At 48.9% G+C, this 27,236-nt stretch overlaps 1 protein-coding gene across 6 annotated transcripts in view; it reads right to left on the bottom strand.

The window, feature by feature from the left end:
- The window catches only part of Hr3 (nuclear hormone receptor 3 ROR-beta), a 181,984-nt gene that overhangs the window by 142,921 nt on the left and 11,827 nt on the right, over positions 1-27,236 (bottom strand). For 3 of the 6 annotated variants that reach the window (XM_075893943.1, XM_075893944.1, XM_075893945.1), the window contains exon 2: positions 8,527-8,667. The exons of the other annotated variants lie outside the window; for them this stretch is intronic. In XM_075893943.1, the coding sequence (XP_075750058.1) occupies positions 8,527-8,667 (141 nt within the window). The remainder of the gene's footprint in view (positions 1-8,526; positions 8,668-27,236) is intronic. 6 annotated transcript variants of the gene reach the window in all.

Here is a 27,236-nt window from a genome sequence, read left to right as displayed (position 1 = left end):
CTGTTGGAAAAAAAAATGTGCGAAAGCGTGTGCACATCATTCAGGGCCTGCGGAACCTATGCCTCGGCAACGTAAATCTTATCTTCCACTATAGCTGGGTGATGGAGGCATGTTGACAATTCGCCATTTTGGTTTTTCGGCATTTCAAATTTTCAGTTTTCCGTCAATCGGGCTTTCTGAATTCTCAGTGTTTTAAATTTTCACATTCTGATAATTGGTCACTTTGACTTACGGCGTTTTGGATCCCACCCGACCAGAGACGAGAAGAGCAGTTATGGCCCAGCGCGGCCATTCCGGCCACGACGCGTTCACCGAGGGCCCAGCCTAATCTATTAGGGTTTATGTGGTGCACGTAGCCGGCATACAATTCTCACATACGGGAACGGCATTGCAGGGAAGTTGCGCTCAAGCAACGGCTCGGACTGCGCTACACGCGCCCCCTGCTTCTCGGTTGACGAGTTTTTTTGCTTGAGCGAGCAAAACAAGGCTGACGGCCCTTCCTCCTCTGAGCTGCACGCAACAAGTTTGGCGGCGGCTGCAGCAGCCGGTTCCTCCTCTGCGAGGAGGGGAGAGGAGGAGAGTCCCGTCCTTGACGAGGCTGTTTCGGTCGCGCCTCCGCATCATCTGGTTACGTCACGTTGCACCGTTACGCGGTGCCCCTTCGCTCCCCGCCGGCGGAGCCCTGGCGCGCTTCCATCGCGTCAAGGAAACGCCGCCGCTGCCCTGCTCACGCGGCCATCTCCGCTTTACACGCAGAGCCTGCACCAAGCCAAGTCGGTTCAACACGTCAACCCTACATGCACAGGCCAGGGACTCTATCCTGAACTGGCTCCTTGGCCCTCCTCGCCTTCATGGTCTTAACTTTCTTTTAAGGACGAAAGCGCCACTTTGGCTGACGACGGGATCGATTTCCGAACCGTTATTACATAGCGCCACCCAACTGTGGCTCCAAATGGTAGACTGAGCTTAAGGCGCCATATCTGGGCTCAAAGTACGAAAATTCGGCAAGGAAGACAAGGTACACCAACCTCTCCTTATACACATCTAATTAAAAAAGACAAGGTAAAAAAAACGGCGCAACAAAAGCTCACTACATCCACGGTTACTCTATATTTTAACGTACGAGTTTAAATGAAGAATGATTTCAAGACGCCAAACTCCATACCTGGAGAAACACGTCGTCCTGACAGTGGTGCGTGATTTATTCTACAGGCATCGGCAGTGAACGGACGATGCCTGTCGTGAATATCGCGTGAGAAATGAGACGGCGAGGCACGTAAGGTTCGTGTTACAGCCCTTGAATGCACGTGCAATCAGACGCCAGGTGCCTAAATAAAAGGCCCCAGGAACACAAGTAGTATGCTTGCAATCGAGGGGAATCTCGCGCAGCTCTGGTTTAATTGTAAATGTCGCTCAAACCTCGGGGAAGCTACTACTTTTGTAAACACCAAAGACGTAAGAACAATCATTAAAGTTTATACGTCATGATGTCGGGGAACCTTGGCACCTTCAATAGCACTCACAGATAGACATGCGGTATGTTCAGAGAGACAAATACCAAATTATCGGAACAGTAGTGCTATAAGGTGCGAAGCAAATTACTCAGTTGGATAAATGCACGTGTTTTACTGCATAGATAGCACCCTTGTAGGATCATGCGCCGTTTGCCTTCAATGCCCTCTACTTTGCATGTCACCCGACCCCTTTTTGGTTTTTTTTTCGTTCCAATTAATTCAGTTGTTAGATGCGCTTTGTCTGTGTAGTCCAGTTTTTTCGGCCTTCGCAGCACAGCCTTAACCTCGTTACCACCACGCGGTGTTACAGGGCCCATTGATTATGCGAAGCTGAACTGCACATAACTTATCCGTTGTTGTAATATAGCGGTGATCGAACAAATATTTGTTGCGTTACCGAAGAACTAATACACTCAGCAGTGAAGCTGTATGTACTGAATAAACAAAATAGATATTCCAATGCCAAGTCTGACAAACAAAACGAGAACCATCCCTCTCCGCTACGCAGTGCCTGTTTCATGTTTTACCTTGCCTGCTTTTGCAATGGCACAAACAGCAAGCGGTTCGAACGACAAAATTAAACGACGACCCCTTGTCATGGAGATCAAAGATTTCTCTAGCCACTACATATTTCCTTGAAAAGCAGGCGCGTCTGCAGGTTTCAGAGCTTATCCTCTGGAAGGAACAAGCAATACACGCATGCGCTGTCAAAATGGCTGCAGCTGATTTGAATCCGCCAACCTTACTATCAATAAAATGCTCTTCAGGACAAGAAACAAGTTGAAAAGACGGAAGTTCTTTTTTTCCGCCCAAATCTACCCGGTGTTGCGGTATAAGAAGAGAACATGCATCTTTTTTCCGTAGACATCACTGCTCTTGTTTTCTTCAACCAAGCGAGCGAGCGCTTCTAGAAGTATTTACAACATTATTTTATCGAACAAAGGAAACCAGCAAGCGTAGCGTGCAGTATATATATCGTGAGTTTACAGGATACTGCTTCAAATAAAACGCTGCAAGTATCACCGTCATGACTACGCAACTTTAGTGTTCAGATTCTGAGTAATTCCTGTATTATATATTGCCAGCTGTAGAAATACCATAACGCGTTTCCGCATCAGGATTCCGGGTTATTAACGAGCATTAATTAACCAGATTATTAACGACTCGCTTTTGCACGAAACGATGCAAAAGGCAGTTCCCGTCGGCAGCTCCAGTGATTCTCGTTAAAAGGAAAGACGGATCCTGGAAATTTTGCGCCGATTAACGCCGATTGAATGCTGTAACAAAAAGGACGTGTACCCGTTTCCCCGTAGTGATGACGCAATCAGCTGCCTCCATCATTTGACCATTTCTTCAGTAGACTTTAAAATGCGGCTGCTTATACATATATATATATATATATATATATATATATATATATATATATATATATATATATATATATATATATATATATATATATATATACATACATATATATATATATATATATATATATATATATATATATATATATATATATATATATATATATATATATATATATATATATATATAGGGAGAGAGACAGAGAGAGAGAAAGCACAGCTCGTCAGCCATATATAGTTCGCATATCAAGGAATTTTTCTTGGCGCTCCACAAGAACCGCTTTCACCGTCGTGGCGGGCCCGGCGGACATTCGAATTTTAAAAAAATGCCCGCGCCCCATACCGATGGTTAACCAGCGAAGCAAGAAGGAGCAGACTCACGAGCTGCGCCCTCTCCCCCTCAGTTAATAGATGCTCGCTTCAAACTTTCCGCTTAGTGACGTTATTGTAAAATGGAGGACGCCCAGAGGGCTTGATGCGTATACATGCTGCAGCGGGCATCATCCAAGTGGCAAAGCCCGAAGAGAAGCTCCGAGGTGCTCTTCGAGGTAGCTTCATTTCGAGGTAGCTTCACGCACTCATTTCTACACCTTTTCCGAGCAATTCATGCAGCTTCACTGCAAATGAAAAAGAGCTCGAGCTGCCGCTGGCGAAGCGAGTCGGCGTCAATGCACACTCGCCCGAGACACCTAGGGCAGTGTTGCATTACCGTCCAGGGCTCTTTTTTGTTGTTCTTCTTCTCTGTTTAGAAGAACACACGTTGCGTGGGGTTATAACAGCATTGCACGAGTTGCGACAGTGACGCCTGTCTAAACAGCGTCGCTGTACATACACTTTCACGCGTATCGGAACGAGGCGGGAATTTCACATCACAGCCACATTGCGTTCTCTTGGATTGCCCTACTTATTGTCTATATTACAACACGGCCTTAAGCCCGTTCTAATACTTTCAAAGAACAACCACCAAAAATTAGCAATATTGACGAGTCTGAGTAAATTCGAGCACCGAAGGGCGTCAAGGTTGCAAAATCATGCGACGCAGCCAGACGCAGCGAAGAACTGAGCGGATGTGACTACTGGAGCTATTCACTGCTATCAAGATGGACGCTGCTGTGAACAATTAACACGACCACTGGCAGAAGGAAGAATTCTGTCGTAATATTCGAAGCGAACCAGAGGAATAATTCTCCAGCTACAAAGCGGCACCGGAGCATAGCACTGAAAAGACTGCGCAAAGGGGAGTCACGTATGCGGGGGGAATAAACAAGCATCTCAAAAGTGTGTCAGGCAACCGGCTGCACGCGGAAGTACCCGCAAGAACGACCAGCCCGGAACAAGAAAGAAAGTAAACAAATGCGCCCATCAAAAGAGGCAGGAAAAGAAACGCAACTGCGAGGAACACCAGCGCCCGAAAAATGCTCCACGGCGGTTTCCAAGCAAAAATGAAGGAGCGAGCGAATACGGCCGAGTAAAAAGCGCGGCTCACTTCCGCCTCGTCCCTCTCCACCCGGAAGTAAGCCGCTCACGATGACCGCATCCACGTGACCGGATCGGGCAGCCCTCTCCCGCCAGCGCAACGCATGACGCGGGAAGCGCTTGACCCACTGCGTGTCCGCTCAGCTGGCGGCCACGAATGGGCCAGGCCCGGAAGGGTGCCGCACACGGCGCGTCTCTGTCCGAAGAGGACGCCAACGACGAATATTAGCAACGGCGATGCCTCGGTTTACGGCACCGTCAACCAGGAGGGACTTCGCTGACTGACGTCGTGCGTTTTGGCAACACTGTGAAAAAGAAGGGGACCATAAAACGTGAAGAATCGAACGCGATATCCTGCAACCAGCGCATACTTCAGCCCATTAGCGCATACTTCTTTATTGTACTATGTTACGTGGCAAGTTTAAATGGTCCATTAATTATCGACAAATTAGAAAGCGGATTGCGTCAGTGAACCTTTCGCATATGGCTGCAATTGGTAGCGTGCTTTAAACCAAGAGCAATTATGCGCGTGGAATCGTTTCGAACTTGCTATGCACCCACTGCGTGGTCTCGACAAGCGTGCCTTTTGTGATCGGTCTTAAACCACGAGCTCGTTACGATAGTCACATTGGGCGGATTGCAACGCGGGTCAACTCATTTTAGCTGCGTTTCAAGGCAGACGCATGGCTGTGTAGTACAACACTTGCTTATCACGCAAGTGGCCTGGGTTCGATCCTCACACGAACCAGGGTGGCCAAACGTAGGGTAGTTTAGAAACTTTTAGGCAAGGGTATGACTCTGACGAAGGGTAATTTCTACATTGCGCTGGTAACTGATCAGTGGGAAATGCAGAAGATCCGGGCGACATAAGCGAAGGTTTCATTCCTGGAGATATCCGGATTGGACTGTCTTAATTCAAATATCAGCAGCACCGCTTCGATACCACAAACATCCGCGTGCAAGTTCCTCCTCCAAAGTCACAAAGCCCAAGAAAGCTCACTACTTCCCAGTGGCACGCTTTGGATTCTCTGCGGCCGCAAAGAGGACGATACGCAGAGGCGCCCGTGCACTTACGTTAAAGTTGCACTGACAAGACGGACCAAAGCGAAATTGGAGCCTACGGATAGCGTAATACGTCACCCTACATCAGCGTTGCCGCGTCGGTCCGCGCGAAGCGATTCGCGAAACGACGGAGGTCCATATCCCAGTTCACACCCTCGCGGAGAAAGAAATCCTCGCTTGTATAGCGTGAATCCTGTCGTGTGAATGCTGGCTGCAGAGGCATCCGATACACGTCACATGTCACGTGACTGGTCCGTCCACGATGGCCTCCATCATGCGAATACAGCTTTGGATGAACTTAAAGAGCCACACGAAATCCAAATTATTGACATCTTACTTCTGGCGTACCAATGCCCGCAATTTCGAAGTAACGAAGCGTCCTAAAGTATGCACCCTAGCTAAAAAGACGACAAGTTGCGGGTTTCAGTTCTATGGAATAACTGACGTGCGCTACAAAACTCGCCGGAAAAAGAGTGCGCCATGATCTTCAGTGCCTGTAATTACAGAGAAAAAACGGGGAGTTTCTTAGTGCTAACGTTTCATGGCAGTTTATATATGGACGCGGCGCACTGTGGCAGCAGCAGTAACTACCCCGAGAAACGCGAACCAGTCGGCATTTTTTTCAGCGGAATAGCGATCCTTTCTGACAACATGTGTATCTCATCAACTGGTTTTCTTTTTTACGAACATTTCACGAAGACAAAGGAGCAGTTCAGTGCAAGCACACATTGACTTCAATCGACGATCGAAACCTGCGGGAAGCCACAAAGTGACGCTTTTGCACGATCTCTCCGCAGCAGTGCTTTGTCCAGCGATTTCTTTTTACAGTGCAATGGAAGAACAACTCCGCGGTAGGATCAGATGAACGAGCCACGGAAGCAAACGCGCGCAGCAGCAGCAAAACGAAAGAAAAAAAAAACAAGTTCCACGAGAAACGACGAGGAGGAGGAAGGCACCGTCCGAGAAGAAAAAGGCCAGAGCACAATGCATGAGGTGTTGCTTTTTTCCGCGCCGTAATGACGCTCGGATGTGGGTTAATGTGGTGCGCACACACTGGGGCCTCGTGGTGAACAATCACGCGCCGCTTCGACTGCCATCACTCGAGACGACAAGGAATGCGTTAGCGATCGGCTGGCAACGTTGCCTTGGATGAAGACAGCCGAGCACAAAAACTATGCGACGTGGCTGAAGCCTCGGGAACAAACTACTTAACAATAACTATAGTTATGTTCGTAATTACCTACATAATCCATTTTGAGGAATCCATAACCTCTACTCGTGCAGCCTGCTATGTAGAAGCCCGTCAATGGAAACGTGGCGCTGAATGTAAGTGTTAAACCTGTTGTAATCTCACATGTATACGCTTAGCAGCCCCAATAAGTTTCGACTTATCATTACGTTGATTGGCATAACGCCAGGTTTGGGAGCAAGCCATGTCCAGATCAGCACCCGAACTCAACTTCACTCCCATGAAAAAAAAGCAATGTGTCCCGTCACTTGTTAACAAGTCGAACGTCGGACACATCTTGCAAGAGGCCGTTAGAAAGCTGGCAAAGAATTCTAAGCATAACATTTGCATACCAGGTATAATAGACAACAGGAAAAAGAAAGAAACAGTGAAATTCTAGGCACACTAAACTAGTAAACATACTGAAGATGAAAATCCAGACGAATAAATACAACAAATGAAAAAGAACAGAACACTCAGCACGAATGAAGGGAAGCGGCGTCGCAAAGAACAAAATCGCGTCGACAGAGCTAGCAGCACTACTATATCCTGACGAAGGCCGAAACGTTGCAAGTAATTTAAGTTAACGCATACGTCGGCCAATTTTTATTAATCAAAAGACCTATAGACCTACATGCATACTTCCTTTCTGGTCGGGCTTCCGGACAGGTCACATGCCCCACAGTTGCATGGCAAAATATGGCGCTTTCATCGCACGAAGCGCTTATCGAGTATTTCGGTATCGCCGAGCGTTAGCTTTCACCGGCGAGCTTGAAGTGTGACGCTGGTCGTATCATTTTTTGGCCCCTTTTGTCTACAGCGCATAGCCGTAAAGGCGGACTTATTATGACCGCAGTTAAATCAGACGCATAACTAATGTCGTACTGCTATGCCAATGACATCTGTAAAACAAGTTGGGGATGGCGCCAAACCTAAAAGAGGCGAACAATACGATGGCGCCTTTTTCAACACTGCAGTCTGCGTTCGATCCACCTGTTCACGCGTCAATGCCTCACCAACAGAAGGGGCAAATGTTGCCATTTCACAAAACAGTGGCCATGAAGCATTCGTTGTGGACATGACAGGCCTGCTACACGAGGAAAACAATTAAGACAACATCTTTGCATCTCTAACGGGCAGATTAGAATGACACAACGCACAAAGCTGTGCAGTTACAGCGCTTCTTGTTATATAGAACGATGATAAGCGCAGCGTGATTTCAACAACTTCTGTTTCGCGATGTCTTCAGAATATTTCATCCTCCTGGTTTTGTTTACCGCCTGACCAGCGTCTCCCATGGCGTCTCACGTCCACACTGTCGTTCGGTTGCATGGCATACTTTAGTGGCACTAAAAATGAAAGCACAGACAATGTAAACAACACGGATGGTGCCAGTCATGCATTGCAAGACGGGCAAACGGTATACATGCATAGGCGAGGACGTGAACAGAACACATAACATGCACGGCAATAAAGTGCGAGAGACAGTCCGTGTTTCTATTATGATCGTCCACACCACCGCTCCCGCTCTTGAATAACTTAGCACCACTGGCGCATCTGGTTGCTCTCGACAATGTGGACCTCGTGTTAGTCAAGCACACAATTATTTCGCACTGCACGCTCACCTGGACGGCGTCTATTAATGTCTAGTGTGTACCATAGCCGAACTCAAAGAGCACACAGTGATTTTATTGTCATTTTTTGTCTAGCGGTGATTGTCGATGAGCGGAACCAGGCTGCTTTGCGGAGGAAGCGGCGGGTATCAGCTGCAGGCGTTTCGCTACAGGCGAGCATGCAATGCAGCTAGCGGGCAGCACAGTCCTATAGCAGCGCGGGAGAGAAGAGCCATGCGTCGCACACACAGAGACTGAGCACTCACTGGGGGGCGACCTCCTCGACTCCCCCCAGGTGGTAACGCCACCACCACCGACACCACCACCACCACCACCACTGACACCACCACCGGCGGCACCACCACGGTCGTCGTCCGTGTACCGGCACGACGAAACAGCCGTTGCCGCTAGAAAGACACACCCGCCGAAAACCGGTTAGCGCCATCACTGGGCAAAGCGCAGCATAGCGCCACGGCAGCGTTTCCCAAGCCTCGCGTCAACTGCCAAGCGCCTTCATTGCTGTTGCTCGCCAGTGCCCGCCGTCGCAAAGTGCGAGCCTAGGTGCGCTTCAAGAAGTACGGCACAAAATGAGCGTTCTCTCGCAACTTCCGAACACGTGCTCTGTTCTCATTATGCTTCTCGCACACGCCGCAAGTGTCGCTTCGCGGCCGATCGAGATGCAGGGCACTGCGAACATTGTACACGTTACTCAACTTGCGGAATACAAGAGCCTAAACGTAAGAAACATTTCAAGCTGATCGTTTATACGCCTGACTAAATCAGGTTGTTTTCACTCACTGCGGGCATAGTGTTCTGCTCGGTTGTGGCACAACGGCGGATGCGAGGAAGCTTTCTGCCCCGAGCCTTTTTCGACGTACTTGGACACTCATTATATTTCCAGCGATATGGTGTAATCGCTAAAGCGGCGCGTAAGAACTCTAGATTTAGGACCAAGCTGCTGCTCAGATGGGCACGCGATTCACAATGCTGGCCTTGTCATGCGATCCCAAAACGACGCGTACAGTCTGGCACGCGAAGGCACCAAGATTTGCGCAGCATTCTTGTTCTGGCTAGGGTCGCTCGCGTCTTGATGCTATGCGTGACTTGTTTGATGCCACCACAAGCATCTTAGGCCTATAATTTGTTTGCGGTACTTCAATGACCGGTGGACATCACTTCAAACTCGGCATGATAAAACCTACAATTAGCGGAATTAGCACGTAGCGATTAAAGCCTATATGAGTAACTGCAAGGACAAAAAAAAAAAAACAAGACCACACAATTACCCAGTTCCAATCATTCAGCAACACAGTCGTACATGACACGAACTCATAATGTCTCAACAAAGGCGCGCTCTTCTTCCCGAAAATGTGTGAATGCACGGGAAGAAAAATTGAATTACCACGCCGTTTGTTCATCAAACTACCGAGTTAACTTGGGCCCGGTACTCAGCCTGTACTTATATTGTGCTTTCATATGTCCATTGGAAATCACTTGAATACTATCTTTTTGGAAATTCTGCATCATAGTTCATGTTGGACGCTGCTGTTATTTTTGCCGTTGTACATTTCATAGTCCTATGAGTGCAGTACATCCCGAAGCAAGCTGCTCCGAATCGGCCTTGATCCATCCTGCAAGAAGCACAGTCTAGGTTTTTCACTCATTACTGAGAACCTGAACGGCCATGTTTCCGTTTCCTGTCAATTAAATGGCACAGCTTTACACACACAGAAAAAAGGAGGTTTGGGAAACGCTGCCTAGGAAATAAATAAATAATAACATAATTCAATAAGTCACACACAAACCTAGCAATGCAATGCAGCTCATTAAACAAGACGCACACTCATGACGGGAACTTTATAGTCTGTCCATGCAAGCAAAAAGAAAAAATGCGGTTTCAAATTGCAATTTCGTTCTGACCCCGAACATCGCGGGGCAGTTTTCGCTATTTCTCAGACACTGTACAGAAATGAGCAATACCCAGCAGTTCAATACACCACTAAAGCTATATACCACAGTGCAAAACCTGCAAAACGAACGCAATGTGCTCCCGATGGTTGAGAGGGATTCGTATACGCACTGACAACGTGAACGGAACGCTCTGCCGTTCAAATTTTCCAACTCTCTCTCTCTTTTTAATGCCTGGTGTTTTGTGCCCCAAAACACCGATATGATCATGAGAGACGCCGTACTGGAGGGCTCTGACGATTTCCACCAAAGAGCACCGACTACTCCAGCATTACACCGAAATGCGACCACCGGGAGCAAACCCGCAGCCTTCGGGCCAGCGCGGACGAGCTCGGCGTTACAATGTTACTGCTGCATAGACACGGGAACACATGATTCGTAGACATGTACTATACTGCACTTCGTAAAAGCCAAGCGACAGTGCAGACACGACTTTCAGACAAATGCTTCTATGCCAACCTTTTATTTCCTCAGCACAACCTACGCGCGAGAAAGGAAATGTGGTATGCGAGTCACTGTTCAGTTGGTGTAAAGTGCACCACGTTGCGTGGACAAGTATTCCACAACATGGCGCCCTTTTCCTGATGGTCACACGCCGCATGGGAATATGTACGAGATAATTTCATGTAAACGACACTAGTTTGTTATGGAGGCGCATCATTCACCAAGCAGAGGCACGCATTCAAAACATGCGTTTCGAAAACGCACCTAGTCGTGTCCTATTAGGAATTGTGGCAACACAATCTCTGTTCGAACAATCAACGCCTGCCACACTGCGAAGCAGCAAAACAAACATAGCGGTTGACAATGAGATTGCCTTTGACACGCAAGTGTTTCGTGGTCCACTAATACATGATACGAGCCTTCATTCACGGCGTTAATGGGCAGCCAAGTTCACCTTACGAAGTAAGAGGCACACTGCAAGACACTCTAGGAGTTTCCGCATAGAGGTAAGTGCAGACGAACGATCCTAACAAAATGCACTCCCAACGTGACGGCGAAAACAGGTCTGTCACTGATTGAAACGCTAGCTTCCTGAATGTGACCGAGTTGACTTTATTGACAGCGAACTGCACATTAGTATGGACACCGGCGTCTGGTCAATATTGACTGATTCATATGTGTAGATTAACGTTACAAAACCATAGTGAAAGGGCCCGCAAATTTCGACCAGCTGCGGTTCTTTGACGTGCACCCAAGTCTGAGCACACGGGCCTACAGCATTTCTGCCTCCACCGAAGATGAAACCGCCGCAGCCACGATTCGACCTTAACCACAAGACCACTGCGGCGGGGCCCGCAGCTAGTGAATTTGCCGTATACGGCAGGATTTTGCTGTCTCTTCGGCAACAATTCAGACACGACATGCATTGACCATAGCTGGAAAGCTGAAAGGCATATCGGCCCGAAGACATGTAAGTCGACCCCGCGGAAGCACGTCTTCTGCGCCAGCCATGATGACGGTATACGGTGATACCTATCGGTTGGTGATCCAGCTGGTCGGAAACGAGCTTCGGGCATACGGAAACCAGCCGAACGGCAATGATTGGTCAGGATGATAGGGGAGGGGCGTAAAAGAAAGCGCGATGCGATCGCCAAAGCAGCTTTGGCACGATTCGAGGAACTGCAGCCACTTAAACTGGCGATCTGTGCTTCCGGCTTGGCTTCACCTGAGGCGACTTGGCAAGAGGCGCTTGCATCGACGCTATCTGAGGCCCAGGCACGATGATGTCGGCGGATACAGAGAGGGTCTCTCTTCACAATGTCGGTCGGTGAGCAATCTCATTCACGCGCAGTCTCTGCTGATGTAGAAACCCAAACATCTAAAAATAGGCCAACGAAGAAAACGTTTCTGCAAATAGAAAGAAAGATACAGAGCGGAATAAGCTGGCTTTTGCGTAAAGCTCGCACGATATTCACGAAATGCTGTTACGAAAGACGTGCGCAGTTTGATTACCAGCGCTGTGTTGTGAAAACCTACAGGAAGCCGCCAGCTTCAAATTTAAAAACAGAAACTTTCCTAAAAACAGTGTTCATATCAAACGTTCATATTTGTGGTCAAAGAGTGCGTAACGAAGCCAAGGAGGTGGAAAGGAATGCTGGGCACACTCGAACTCACTCGCTACAGAAGTGTATATATATGCTGCACTGCTGGGCTGCTGGGCATGCGCTGAACTCGCTACAGGGTATATATATATATATATATATATATATATATATATATATATATATATATATATATATATATATATATATATATATATATATATATATATATATATATATATATATATATATATATATATATATATATATATATATATATAATACCTGTGGGCATCCATGCCTACCCTGCGGTTCCAGGGCACCACCAATTAACCACCGTGCCACCACTTCATAGAAGACATGGGCGATTTCTTCACCATAGTTTCAATCGGAGCCCGGCCTCCGAGCACTCGCACACAATGTTCAAGAGGTGTCCTCATGTATGCTCTCAAGTTTTTTAAGCTAGGCTGCCTGAAACGCGTCAGTGGCGTCGTAGGCTTGACCGCAAAAAACCTCGGCACCCGCGAGGGCAAAGCAGTGTTCGAGGGCTACGTGCCTGTTTGTACACACGCCGTTTTCACATCAGTAATGTCGGCCATCTCTCATGTGACAATATGCGTTCACCAAGGTGGATCAGTGGTGTTTGGATGCTGACCGGAAGGTCGCGGATTCGATAGCATCGGTGGAAGCGAAATGTTAGAGGCCCGTGTCCAACAGTGCGATGTCGGTGCACGTTAAGGAACACCAGACGGTCAAGATTTCCGGAACCCTCCACTACGGCGCCCTTGACGTGCTTCTGGGAGGTAGGAAAGCCGGTATTACAAAAAAGCTGCGTCATCTTTTGGCGTTGCACACACATTTGATGCTTCCCTACATACAAACGCCTGAGCCGTCGACACAACGACCCAAGTGGTGCACTGCTAAGACAAGTGTATCACTGTTTCAGCATGGGGCAAACAAAGTTAGGAGGGAGCAGTACACGCAAAGCAATGAAACGCACAACTTTCCCGATGGGGGCCCCGAACCTTTTGTGCTACGACGAGCATGTCGCCGTTCCAGTTCTCGAGGACTTTTACGCTGACATAGTTTTGAGAGCCTGTTGTCTGGAGGTGTTCAGCAGCTCATCACAGACGGCGGCCAGTAACTCATCACCTCGGCCCTGAATTACCCAATTGGAGAACGCAGGTCACAGACATCCCGCATCCTCAGTGACCAGCCGAAGTCACATCTCACTGCATGCACTGGCCGAGTGTGCCAGAGCTGCACTCAATTAATCTATGGCTGCTGCCACGATACGTTTATTGATAACATGTCTGTTTTGTTCTGCCAGCCGCAGCATGGCCGAAGCTAGCGATGGGCGGCGCAAGTAGATGGAGCCAGCATCTGCTCTTTTGGCCACGGACAGTGTGCCATTCTGCTGACAACCTCTGACACACGGCACATGCTTGGCTATCAAGGCAGATAACGACCAAGAGTAGAATAAAAACAACTAAGGCACCGTCACTTGTTTCTCTGCATTGCAGAGAAACGAGTTGCCGGTCATATATAACATTAACGCGCGCAGCTGAACAGCAGCCAGACGGAAAGGCAAGCTACACTGGCTAAAACGAGGAAACCAGGAAGCCGCGACGGAGAATAATTAAAGCGGCGGTCCGAGCAAAAAAAAAAAAAAATGAAGCATATCCACGGGGTGAATGATGGAAAGTGGGGCGAAGCATCCATCCGTCCATTCGTTCTTGCTTCCGACCATCCATGCGACTGTCTGTGTGACCGTCCGTGCGTCCATCCGCCCGTCCACGCGTCTGTTCGTGCGTCCACACGTCCATCCGTGCGTCCATCCTTGCGTTCGTCCATGCATCCGTTCCTGCGTACGTTCATGCGTCCATCCGTCCATGCAGCCATCCATGCGTCCGTTCATGCATCTGTCTGTGTGTCCGTTCGTCCATCTAGTAAACCCTCCAAGTACCACCACCTCGCTTCTTTTCATCATATATATTCCGCATATAGAAGCACCGCCATCCAGCGGACATTCCAAGGACTAAACGAGAGGTGGCACACGCACACTTTCTTACGGCTTGCGCTTCGTGTCTACTTCCCACCTTTAACCACCTCAAGTTCATGGTATATACTAGTTCTCTGTATTCATGGCACTGCGGCCTAACGCTCGCTAGACCTTCCTAAGACCAAGGAGGTCACGCCCAGCGAGTATAACGTAGCAACCCTTTTTCGTCAAATAGTGCTCAATGTACATGCCAATGGCTGCTAATGGGGAATGAGAGACAGGACAATGCTGCTCTTAGTTAACGCGCACGCTGCGAATTTTTTACTGTTCAACAACCCACAACATCCCACCAGCACCACCTTGCAGGTCAAAGTGTAAGACATGTTACGTACTACGACAAGGGACGAACGGGTGCCGCTTCAAGGAGCTTCGTCCCTACGCACAAAATGAATGATGTTAGAGGAGCTCGCTCGCAGGCGCAGGGGACATTTCTTGGCGAAACTATTTCTCTAGGCTTGACAATGAGCCGGCACATAATGTCATGATGTACGCACACATCGAACGCAGCGTAGTTGGGCACGTACCACGGCCGCCACTGCACAGTGTTAGCCACGTCGACCGGCACGCTAGCCACCTGCCCTTTTATGTCATACTGGCCGCTACCGTGAGTCATGTGCCTAACGCTTATAATGGAAGACGTGGAGGTATCAGGCGTTCTTCAACTGCTTTGAAAGCATGCAGGCGAGGGGGTTTGGGAAGATATTGGTACCCGTGCGTAACGCTTCTCGTAGCAACTTGTCACGCGCTGCCGTGCTTCCGAAGCGACGAGAACGAAGTGACGTAGTCGCGAGGAGGCGAGCGCACCGGCGATGGATGGATTGATATGGCTGTACCCTTTAGATCGGGCGGTGGCTAGCGCCACCAAGCCGTAATACTGATTGAACCAAAAATTAGATTTTTTTTTCCGTAAATAGTGAGGTTGAGGATTCGTACTTTGCAGCAAAGGGTTCAATTATCACTCGTGCCTTGACTTTAGCCACCAATGAGATAACCTCCTCCTAGTTAATTCTACCCGCCTAAAGTCTATTTTGCCCTCACTGTCCCTAAACCCCAGTGCTTTGAAAAACTCTGCGCCATCATCCTGAACAATAGGGTGAAGCCCTTTACAGAACATTATCAAGTGTTCGGCAGTTTCTTCTTCCTCTCTACACGCACTGCATACTGTGTCTACCCCTTCGTATTTGACCCGATATGTCTTTGTTCGCAATACTCCCGTCCTGGCCTCAAACAGTAAAGAACTACCCCGAGTATTATCATAGATCCTTTCCTTGGCTATTTCCTGCTGAAAAGTTCGATAGATCTCTAGTGCGGACTTCTTAATCATGCCAATTCTCCACATATCGGTCTCAGCTTCCTTCACACCCTTCGTAACCGATAATTCTTTTTGGTTTGGCCCCCTGCTGTTTTTCCAAGTATTTACCAGTCAATTTTCTGGTTCGCTTCCGCCATTTTGTATCGACAATCTTCATGTACAAGTAGCTGAATACCTCCCTAGCCCAACGCTCTTCCCCCATTTCTCTCAATCGCTTCTCAAATTTTATCTTGCTGCTAGCTTCCCTGCCCTCAAATGATGTCCATCCCATATCACCTTGTACTCCCTGATTCGGTGTATTCCCGTGAGCTCCGAAGGCAAGCCTACCTATTCCACGTTGCTTAATTTCAAATCTTGCTTGAACTTCTGATCTCATGCACAAGACCGATATGCTTAGCTCAATGTACATTTGTTCTATATTCACATATTTTTTTTTCTAATGCGACCACTTTGTGGTGCGTTAATTTTCCCCTAAGAACAGCGTCGTTAATGAAAAAAGAAACTAATAACGTCCCATATTCGCCTTGTAGAGTGATGGAAGCACTGCTACGAAAACTTACATTTACAACAGAACCAGCATATGGAACCACCTGTTGGGGCACAATAAACGCCCTTTTGAGTCGAGTGACAACCATAATCACAGTCGGCCTACTCGATGTCCGTCAAGATAAAAGCGCCTCGCGGCGATCACGTTCAGCTTCCCATATTTGACTCCTCCATCAGATCACGCAGTTACCTATAAAACCTCGGCAACCATTTTGTCGCACCCCAGCTGCTTTTCTCTGAACTTCCAGTGAATATACGGATCAGCCGCTTGGCGTACATTCGCTGTGTTCTTATGCCGTCTGCTGAACTTCTCGTTGCACGGTGCCTGCAGCCAAAGTTTCTCGTGATGCCGCTCAGAGTTGCCTGCCCCACAGTGCTTCTGGCGAAGATGACAAGTAATCCTCGGATTTCACTGCAGCCGGTACAAGCACGATTCGTGCGCGTCCGCCTTGGTTCGGGAGGAAATAGGGTAAGTTTTCCCACGAACCGAATTGATCTGATCAAGGAGGGCGTATTTAGGCCCCGGTATAGGCCCATTGCCGAACACACGTGAAGATTGTGGCGAATAAGCTCGCTTATTTAAGGCGCCCGCGCGACCTTACGCAATTCATTCACGGCCAGCAGCACCTCATCTTTGAGCAGCAAGCGCCTTGCCGATGCACGCAGCCGCCAGGGGGCAGGTCGTGGGAAAAAGAAACACCGAGCGCACGGAAGAGCGCTTCTTCGGACTCCGTCGGCGCCAAACAAAAACAACTTCACTGTGCTCCAAATTACAGAGTGGGGCGTCTTCTTCTCTCTCGAGACGTCACCGGATAAACGGGCTTCCCCCTCACCACCTCCGACTTCCTCGTCCCACAGCTCTACATTTTCTTCCTCGCCATGCGCGATGATGTAGCCGCATGCGTCTGCCGCGCAGGCGCAGTCGATGATGCGCCGCTGAAACGTCCCGCTTTCATCTTTCTTCTTGAACTAATATTCCCGCGTATCTCTCTCGATGGAAAGGCGCTCGCCGGTTCGTAAAAGCTGCCGTCGTCAACCTGGTCCTCCCCGCGCGCATGTGGTCGCGATGGTCGGGCGGGCGCAGCCCCCCTCGGCCGAAAAATGCCAGCCCGGCAACTTCCGGACGACGAAGGAGCTCACAAGAGGCGTCACGGCCGATAAAACAAAATTCGACACCAAGGCGGAAGAGAACTTGGGAGCCTGCCAGCAGATGCCGCTCGGCGAGGCACAGCGGAAACAGCGCGATCATCAGCAGGCATCAGTGTTGCGCAACCGAGCGAGTTGTCACTGGCGAGAATGCATGTTTTCGGGATCTTTTTCTAGCCTCTCGATGGCGATGGCTGTCTTATTTGAGTTAGCACTAAAAAAAACAACAAGCTCGCAACTCCTACGAATTCATATTTCATTGCCGAAGCACGCGGTGGACTTGACGACGTCTTCTTGACGTGCTGCACATAAAGGACATCCCCTCGCCATACTTGCACTACAGTGACTGGCACAGAAGCATGTCTGCTGCGTGGATGTGAGGCTTACCGCTGGCATTCTTTTGTGCCTTTATCTTGGTTATAAAAAAAAAAGAATGATTGTGCGTTAAGGAGGACCCAACCGCGGCATGTTCGCCTCACTCTCAAGATTCAAAAAAGTCCTTCGTTTTTCTCTCTCTTTCGTCACGACAGGAAAATCAAATGACGCAACAAGTAGTCAAACACAACACTGCAGCATCCTTTTGATGTGTTTCACAGTATGGCGCGACACGTTCCAGGTATGGCTGTGTTTCTACATGCGGCGTCGGGCCAGTCATCTAACGTGGAAATTTCTGGAAGGAATGCTCACCTGCGTCCATATGCTGCACTATGTTGTGAAAAGCACTAGCAGGGCAACCCAGAAGATTCACTCACTTTTCGGGAACACGTCACTGTCAACGTTGAGGGTGCAGTGCAACTGAAAGCACGCGCCATCGTTTCCTCAAGGACACCGACAATAAAAACGCTGAATATTGCCTCATGGTAATTTGACAAGGCTTGAAATAAACCAGTCATGTCTTTTCAGAAGCGGTGTTACGGGCGGGAAGCTTTTTTAGGCCGCTGTGATAGCTCAGTGGTTAGAGCATCGAACGCGTTATTCGAAGGGCGGGAAGCTTTCTGTCATACAGTAATCTACAAAACAAACTGCTCACCCACCCAAGTGTCCTGGTAATAGGCCAATTTACAAAAGCTACGTCGCTCTCAGTTCTAGATCAAAAGCAGTGAGCAGAGTACGGAATGTTTCCCGAGAAAAGTAAATGCACCTTAGAACATACCCACGCTGACTATTGTAAACATAATAGGCTATCATTTCCGCATAATCACGAGCCTCGGATAAATATTATCATACCGTGCCCGGCCTCATTGATGCTCGCCCGTACCGCTGACGTTTTTATTACTGGCCTTCGTGATGCGCGGTTTGCCATCCCGCTGTTGCACACATTGTGCATACGCAACCTGAACAAACTATAATGGAGACACCCTCACCAGCTGAGCCCATCTTCCATGCAGGAAATTCCGGTGCACCACATCCGCACAGCTAGATCACCCTCACAAATAGGGCCCACCGAGTACGGCAAGCACGCTGTAACTATATCGGCCCGACAGAGGGAATTGCAACACCGCTTCCCTCAAGCAAACGCGGACACCGAGGTCGTGACTATCGCGGCGACGTTTCTGGCAAGCGTTACTCCGTGCAGTTTTTCGAGGGAACACATATTCTGTTATCTGCAGCGACTTTTATCCAATTCACGTTGGGTAACGTAACGTTCCGTATTTCTTCCACCATTAGTATATCAACCTCTATCACTGCCCGGTTTTGCAAACCTAGGCGGCGCTTTCGCATGCTTCAACAGCATTTGGCAACCTCTCCAGCCTGCATTTCACACAAAGCCGGCAGCATTGACGGAGATCTTCATCGCCCAACGCCCAGCGGCCGATCGGGTTCACCCACGAATGTGCCACGTGGGGGGACAGGTGCTTCCCAGCAGTGCGGATATGCCGCCGCAGTAGGTGCCGTGGCACCTCTGTCGGCGGACATCGTGCGGCCTACAAGCGGTACATGACAGCACCTCACGCGCGACCATCTATAAACTATCCATTTAGAGGAGGGGGGGGGGGGCGTTACTATACATCATGTATGCTCGAGTGTGCGTTTGTATGTGAGCACGTATATATACGCGCAAGGAAAATGGAAAAAGTTTCTAGGGTTGGCCTCTGCTATGTTTCTGAGCAGCGCCAGGCACCGTCGTCATACTGAGGCGCTTGTCAAGCCAGTGGCATGATGCGAGCTACCCGTACAGGCCTTCAGGTGTCGCCCCCGTAGAAACGACGATAGGGTTCCTCGATGCGCGCTCCCATCGAAGAACCCTAAACGACGACAGCGCACCGCCGGCAACGGCAGTCAAAACTCCTTGGTTGGTAAGAACTTTATTGTTCCTTCTGATACTTTTTCTTCAAGGATTTGATTTGTAACGTTTGAGATTGGTGCGCGTAAAAAACTGATTCTCATTTAGTTTTAGGAATTCAGAAAGAACCATGTATAATGCGAATGCGTAGATTATTGGAAAGTGACGCACTTTTGGTGGCAATGCGAACCAGAAGATTTGAAAGTGACCCACTTTTGGTGACAGTGCGAAACAGAAAATGCAGAGTCGAGCTGCCCTGCTCGACTGTGCATCGGATAAGAAATCTCACGCTACGCATCAAAACTGACTGCCGCGATATATTGAAACAAAAACAGTTCACCCTTCGTTTCCGCCACGACGTTATTCATTGAGATGTGGCATCGAGAGTCTATCTTTGCGCAAAGGAGCCCCGTTCCCGCCCACATGGAAAGACATCACCGTGAGCCGCAACAACCGACGGCGTGCTCACTTCCACGTAGGTTCCGGCCCACTTTCGGCATCTTCGGTAATCCCCTCCGAGAAACTCTTCGGGCCCACGGTGGACTGCCGCATCGCTCCGATCGATGACGCCTCTCGAGCGGCGCCTGACAAAAATGGGCCGCCGGGTCAGCGGACCTCTCGCCGCACACGCCAGAAAACATTTCTCGCAAATGCGAGCCCACTGGCGCCTCTCCACTCATTGCTAAACTTTTTTTTTTGTCTCCAAGGCAGTCTCATTTGCAAGGTCAAAAACGTTGGCTGACCGCGCGACTGCGACGCCGGCGCATTGCCTGCAATTGGCTTGATCGCGCGCTTTGTACTTTCCACGGCCTCGTCGAATATATCTGCACTGCAACACGTCCAAGCATAAACCCGTGCAGTGAGTTACAAAATCTGTCGTAACGGACACACGAATTGCAAAGAGGCCAACATGAAGTGATTTACAAATATCATCCATATCCGTGACGTGTTCATTCCCGGCCTATCCGACTGCGTTTAGTTAAGGTGCAAAACCTGACATTGGATAGGTGCAACTATCCCAAGGAATTATCTTGCGACGCTCGTGCGCGCGCCTATACGAGATGAATGCCGGCTGCGAGGCCGAAATCAGCAACACTTGGCAAACTGAGTCATGTCCGATCACACGCACGTTTGATCCATGCAAAAGCCGATTCATGGCCGAGCCAGGCGAGCGCGCAGAGTGATGCCACACACAATATTGACCTGTTGTGCGTGGTCCACGCGACTCCCGCAACCAATTTCCGGACTGAAGGAAATGGCCGGAAATGCGTCTCGCACCGATGCATTGGCGATGTCGAAACATCGAGACGCACAGCAACACCATTCTAACTTGGTTCGTGCACACCTTCCGCGGCGTCTAAGGGCAAGCTATCGAATACGATTCGCAAGCCGCACTAACAACGCATTCATTTCTCAACAAAAACTCCTTCCGAGGACGCGAGTTTGCATGCAGAAACAACTGCAGCATTCGCATCACCTGTTCAGAGAATGCAGCTCCCTTCGCAAACATAATGTCAAGAAATCCGGAACGAACACAGTCGCCTTGTCGGGAACAATCGAGACGGGCGCCGGGTCCCGGTTTGCGGTACACTCTCGACACGCAGACTCTCCTTGAAAAGATTCGTAAACGACAGATACCGAGAAAGTGTACTTTTGCAAAATAGTACTAAACATGACCTTTTCGTCTTCCGCCATATCGTTTTCACCCAAAAAAAAAAAAAGAAACCGTGGCTTATGCCATCGGATATGGATGTGTTAAGGACAACTCAAATGCATCAACATTTTTATGCCAGCTGAACGGCCCGGCCCATCCACCCATCCTTCTTTCGCGTAAGATCATCGCCACAGGGAAATTAAGTGCATAGAAGCAAGCAAAAAAAAAAATGTTGCCCCGTCTTCTGTCTGCCTTTTTCTGTGAAGGCTTAGTTAGATTTTGTGCTAAGAGAACGAAATTCTTTTATAGCACAACATGCACCCGTTTGTATATTTGGGCCAATGCAGCTGTCAATAGTATACCCTCGCTCTCAATCATTAAAATGCTATGTTCGGCTGCGCTGTGAAGTCGGAATCTCGGTTAAATTTGCCAGGATCTACCAGAAGTACGCGTCAAGTGCTTCCCGTCACGTAAATAATCGATCACCATAGGCACGCGCGTTTATGCAAATCAACCCTGCACGGGCGCAGCATGCACCAAATCTTGGATTCTTGTGAACGAGTGTTGTAGTGAAGGCTACAGTAAATGACAGAGTGCATTGCTCGGGCAAAAGTGATTCTGCGTCAATACGTCATTTCAATTCAGTCGGAGCCACTCGTAAACCGCGAGGAGGAGTTCCGCCAGAGAGGCCCGAAGCGAGACTTCCTTGGGCGCTTCCTCCTCACCCGGAAGTGGCGAGCATCGCGGAAGTGACTGCTTCGATGTAACCCGTTGCGCAACAGCGGGAGGCCAGCGCGGGCACCCGTGACGAGGGCCCTGCACAGCACCTCTGTGTTCACTGCGCCATTGATATATATTGACGCTTATTTAAATGCAAGGCGCGCTCTTTCTTTTTTTTTTTTTTTCTGGTCGGTCGTGGCACTTCGCGCTTCCACAGAACGACATTGTTCTTCGCCATCGCACGAGCTGAGACGTCGTCGTACACTCATAGATTCATGCGCATTTTTTTTTTTTTTTGTCAAATGTTTCCTGCCTGCACTGCTTGACGTGCAGTCGTCCGTAAGCTACAAGTGACCTGGATTACTTCGACTGACACCAGCGATAGGTGCTGTTGCGGAGATGATACCTTGGTCTGATTGGATAGTATGTCGGCATGCGTGGGTAGCAACTCGGCAACAGAACCCAAAGCCGCGCTGCGCTAGCTTCAATCAATCTGTTTGAAGGCACGCCCCGGAGCCTTCGTGTTAAGCTTCCTGACGACTGTATCTGCACTTTCGGTGCGCTACATAGGGCACCCCAATACCACCTGGCTCGCGCACATCAGTGCGCCGGGCCGCGCGTTAGCGGACGCCAGATCGCAAATAGAAAACAGGAAAGTCATTCATTTGCCCGCGATCATATTCGCTTTCCACATTATTCCAATTAGCGAGAGATATGTAAAATTTTCCTTTCTTATTTCTATTTACTTTCATTTTTTCCAAGTCATTGCTATTTTCCCCATTCTTTCTATCTCTTTCTTATTCTCGTTCGATTTCTCTTTCAATTTTCATACGTGATATGTGTTGACACCTTTCCCGAACCATACCAGTTATGTCCGCACATTTACCAAGAAGTGTTTTATGCCGGCATCCACCACGGACCCACTGACGTACTTCCGTCACAGAAGTGACGTTGAAAATAAATCCTGAGAGATTGCAAAGAAGCAAACCTAAAGGTAAGTATCTGTCGCGCAGAAGCAAACCAGCAACCTCTCGATTCTCCGCGCGTGGCGCTAACCACTACGTCACAGCGCCTACGTCCTCTTCAAGGCTGAACGGCAAGCCAGTCATGTACACCCAAACCTTTTGGCAGCCCTCAGAACTTGGAAACTTTAGCGCGTTTTGGTTAACGGTGGCGAGATGGCGCGACAGGCTCGCGTTAGACGCGCTCTAAAAGAGAGCTGAGAGCAAAGAGAGCTGGCTCACAGAGACCCCGGTGTAGCCGTGTTTACCTGCGAAATGACTTTGCATCGCTGCTCACGATCTCCGATCTCGCAGACGGTTTCAAAACGGGCGTTGCCTAGCAGAAATGGCACACTTCAAACATCACTTTATTAAATCAGGAATAATTTCGCGTCACAAGGGAAATGTAGGCAACGTCTGTACTTTGTATGCTAATTTCTTGCATGCTTTCTGCTTGAGGTGAGCGCTGTAAGTTTCGAGCTGCCTGCTGTTCCTAACCTTACTTTGTAATTCGTCGCTGTTGCTGAAACAATGCACAATAAACGCTCAAATGTATACCTCTGTAAAGATATGTTTAACTTTCGTGTTACACCGATAAGGGCATCGGCTACTTTTTTATCATCATGAGCGCTTATGTGCTTTCTATGCGCGCACTTATTATCCTGCAGTAGACCACCTTTGTAGAGAGCGGCAGAAGGCGCGGGATGCTTCCCCCCTGTGCTCAGCTTCGCTGCTGCTGTGTCACGCGATGAAGGTTGCCACTGGTGGCGACTTTTCGTCACAGTGGCGAAATTCAGAGCCCCGTGGCGATCTACAATAATGAATCGCGACAAATGTTTTGAGATTTTCGGCTTAGGTCTCGACTGAGTTTGCATTCTATACAGAGTGTCTTCAAAACAAATGGGCGACAAAATTTTTTATTCTGTTTCTCGTAGTCATACACGTACCAGTAGGATTCACAATTTAAGCGCAACTTAGTGTGTCGGTCCTGCGTGTACCTCCTATTCGCCTAGATCCTAGACACACTGCGCACTGGTGCGCCCGCCAGCAACCTTCAAGTCAATGCACTGCTTCGCGTGCCGCGAGGCGGTGGTGTTGTACTACACGCTTTTTAGGAGGTTCAAGCGTCTTCCGAAATTCGCGTCTGAAGCGGAAAGGTGCAGTTCCGACCACAGTTCCTAATGTCGCGAATAGCTTGTCGACTTCTTCACCACAGTAGTACCCCTTAATTTGGTATGCTGAGTTTAAATTTGTTGTATAGTTTTCGGGTGGGCCAATAAGTCGGGAATCTTTGACCAGCCTTCAGAAACATCAGTGAGACGAATGTATCGCGTAAGCATGACCACACGGAAAGCGTGGTGCGGGCATCGCGACGGTTACCTTCGTGTTTATTCTTGCTGCTTTGTAATAAAGTTCTGCGATGATCGTACTCATGAGTACAGTTGATATAAATCTGCAGGAAGGCGGTGTTCTTCTCTTGTTGTAGCGACTGCTTCATCCCATCGCAAACTTTTGTTATGAGGCGCAAGCATTCATGGACATTGCTAGTGCATGCCCTTACTCGGAGTGCCCAAGGTGAAGCGGGTCATGTGACTGACATCGAAGAACGTCAATATAATTCAGGGTTTATGGATGGTGCCGTACTCCACGGGGTTATACATAATTTGGAATTTTTATCATAGCCACGCACCACATATGCATGTACGGTGGCGACTTTTCTGGCAAAATTTGAAGAAAGATGTCGACTTTTTGGCCTCGTCGTTTGGCGAATTTCACTCGAAAGTGAGTGGCAGCCCTGCACGTAAGCGGTGGTGAGCATTGGGCTGAACGGAGCCTACGCGCCGCGACGTCGTTGGAATAGGTCTACATAGAATAGGTCGACATGTGCTTTTGCCTGCGTTGTGGCAAGCACAGCATGAGACAGTCTGGCCCCCTTCCGCACACGGAAGAAAGTCGGTCACGAAGTCTTCTTTTGTTTGCCTTCTCGAAAAGAGAGAACTGGAGTCTGTCAGTGTTTATTTACGTCAACGGCACGAAGCAAGTCAAGTCGAGGCATAACAAACGGCTTCGTCCACGACGCAACTTCTTGCACTGGTTTTACCACTTGGGTCGTACACTCTGCCGCGCGCGGCAACCCAGTCGAAGAAGAGCGTTCAGGTTCATCCCCTATCACCGCGCAATATCGTTTTCCCGACGGCACGCTCTCTATGAACCAGGTCCTTCAAGAATGATTGAGAAAGGGAAAGAAGGCAATCGCCGGTTTGTAGCACGAAGCCACAAGGAAATCCGTACGGATTTCTCAGAAAGAAAAGCCTCTAAGTTGCGGATAAATTCGTCCTCGTCCGGAGTTTTTTCGGCAGCAAAGAGGCTTTCCTTTATAAGAAATCCGTACGGATTTCCTTGTGGCTTCACGCTACAAACGAGCGGTCGTCTTCTTTCCCTTTCTTAACACTTCCGCCACCTTGCGGGCATCCGCAGAACTCATTTGCAAGAATGATCGAACGGCGAGTTTTCAGAGCGCGGGAACTCGGTTTCTATCATCATCATCATCATCATCATCCGCCTGACTACGTGCACTGCAGGACAAAGGCCTCTCCCATGTTCCGCCAGTTAACCCGGTCCTGTGCTTGCTGCTGCCAATTTATACCCGCAAACTTCTTGATAGCATCTGCCCACCTAACCTTCTGTCTCCCCCTAACCCGCTTCCCTTCTCTGGGAATCCAGTTAGTTACCCTTAATGACCAGCGGTTATCCTGTCTACGCGCTACATGCCCGGCCCATGTCCATTTCCTCTTCTTTATTTCAACTATGATATCCTTAACCCCCGTTTGTCGCCGAATCCACTCTGCTCTCATCTTGTCTCTTAAGGTTACACCTACCATTTTTCTTTCCATTGCTCGCTGCGTCGTTCTCAATTTAAGCTGAACCCACTTTGTAAGTCTCCAGGTTTCTGCTCCGTAGCTAAGTACCGGCAAGATACAGCTGTTATAAACCTTCCTCTTGAGGGATAGTGGAAATCTACCTGTCATAATTTGAGAGTGCTTGCCGAATGTTTCTATGCTACCGCCTTAATCACGTCTGCATTGTAGGATCACCACAGCTCGAGGATAAGCGGTAATGCGGTGCAGAGATTACGGCTGGCCACAAGAAGTCATGAAAATTGCCGGCCTTTCTTTGCCGCAGTTATTTTACGCGGGGCATGCAAACCAGAGCAACGCAAGCGCGGACAGCAGCATCGCTTGAGGCAGCTCCCGAAGTGCATACGTACGCATATAGGGAGCCTCGGAGCCTTTAGTTTAGATGAAAGGACACCACTCAGCGCTGGATGGGCGAAGAGGCGAGGCACTGAAACATTTTCCGAGAGCAAGTAATAGCGCACTCTCGCAGAGAGCCGCTTCTTGGGGACCGGACTGCGCTTACATCGCCAAGAAGCAAAATCATGAACTTGGACTGTATGCGCAAGTGCGCGCTGACCACCACGGCATCTCGATGGCAGCTTGTCACGTGCGAGTACTGGCACATACATATTACATGCAAAAATAGATAGATAGATAGATAGATAGATAGATAGATAGATAGAAAGATAGATAGATAGATAGATAGATAGATAGATAGATAGATAGATAGATAGATAGATAGATAGATAGATAGATAGATAGATAGATAGATAGATAGATAGATAGATAGATAGATAGATAGATAGATAGATAGATAGCACACGCAGCAGCCGGCGGGAGCATCTCGAAGTGGAGGAGGAAGGAACAACCTCAGGTCGAGAGGGGAGAGAGAAAGAGGAGGGGGCGAACGCAGCAGCAGCTCCGGGCGGGGAGACCGCATAACGGGGTCACGCGGGGAAGAGAGCTGCATCGCCGATGGGCGGCAGCGCGGAAACAAACGACCTTGGCAAGGTCGTTGTCTTCCAACCAGCCGATGGACTAGAGCGTCTCCAAACAGCGCCGCCGCCGCGTGGGGAATATTTCCAACAACCCCCGATGTGTTCTTTCTGCGCAAGCCGTACGACGATGTTTCGCGAAGCATCATATCCAGTACCCCTTCCTAAGACCTCATTTCACTTTATCTGGGCTTTTTTTTTTTTTCATACACTCGCAACATTTCGTCCCTTCACAATGCTCCGTATCCGTAGAAGCAAAGTGTTACGCTCGAAGCGCGATATCTTTGGACGAGCACGGTATTTCCGGAGAATCGTAATTTGTTCGCAGTGAAAGGTATAGCATCCA

This window comes from Rhipicephalus microplus, chromosome 4 (genome assembly GCF_043290135.1).
Source record: "Rhipicephalus microplus isolate Deutch F79 chromosome 4, USDA_Rmic, whole genome shotgun sequence".
NCBI lineage: Eukaryota > Metazoa > Arthropoda > Arachnida > Ixodida > Ixodidae > Rhipicephalus > Rhipicephalus microplus.
Note: the sequence above shows the minus strand (reverse complement) of the source record. Positions and strands in the feature narration are given on the sequence as shown.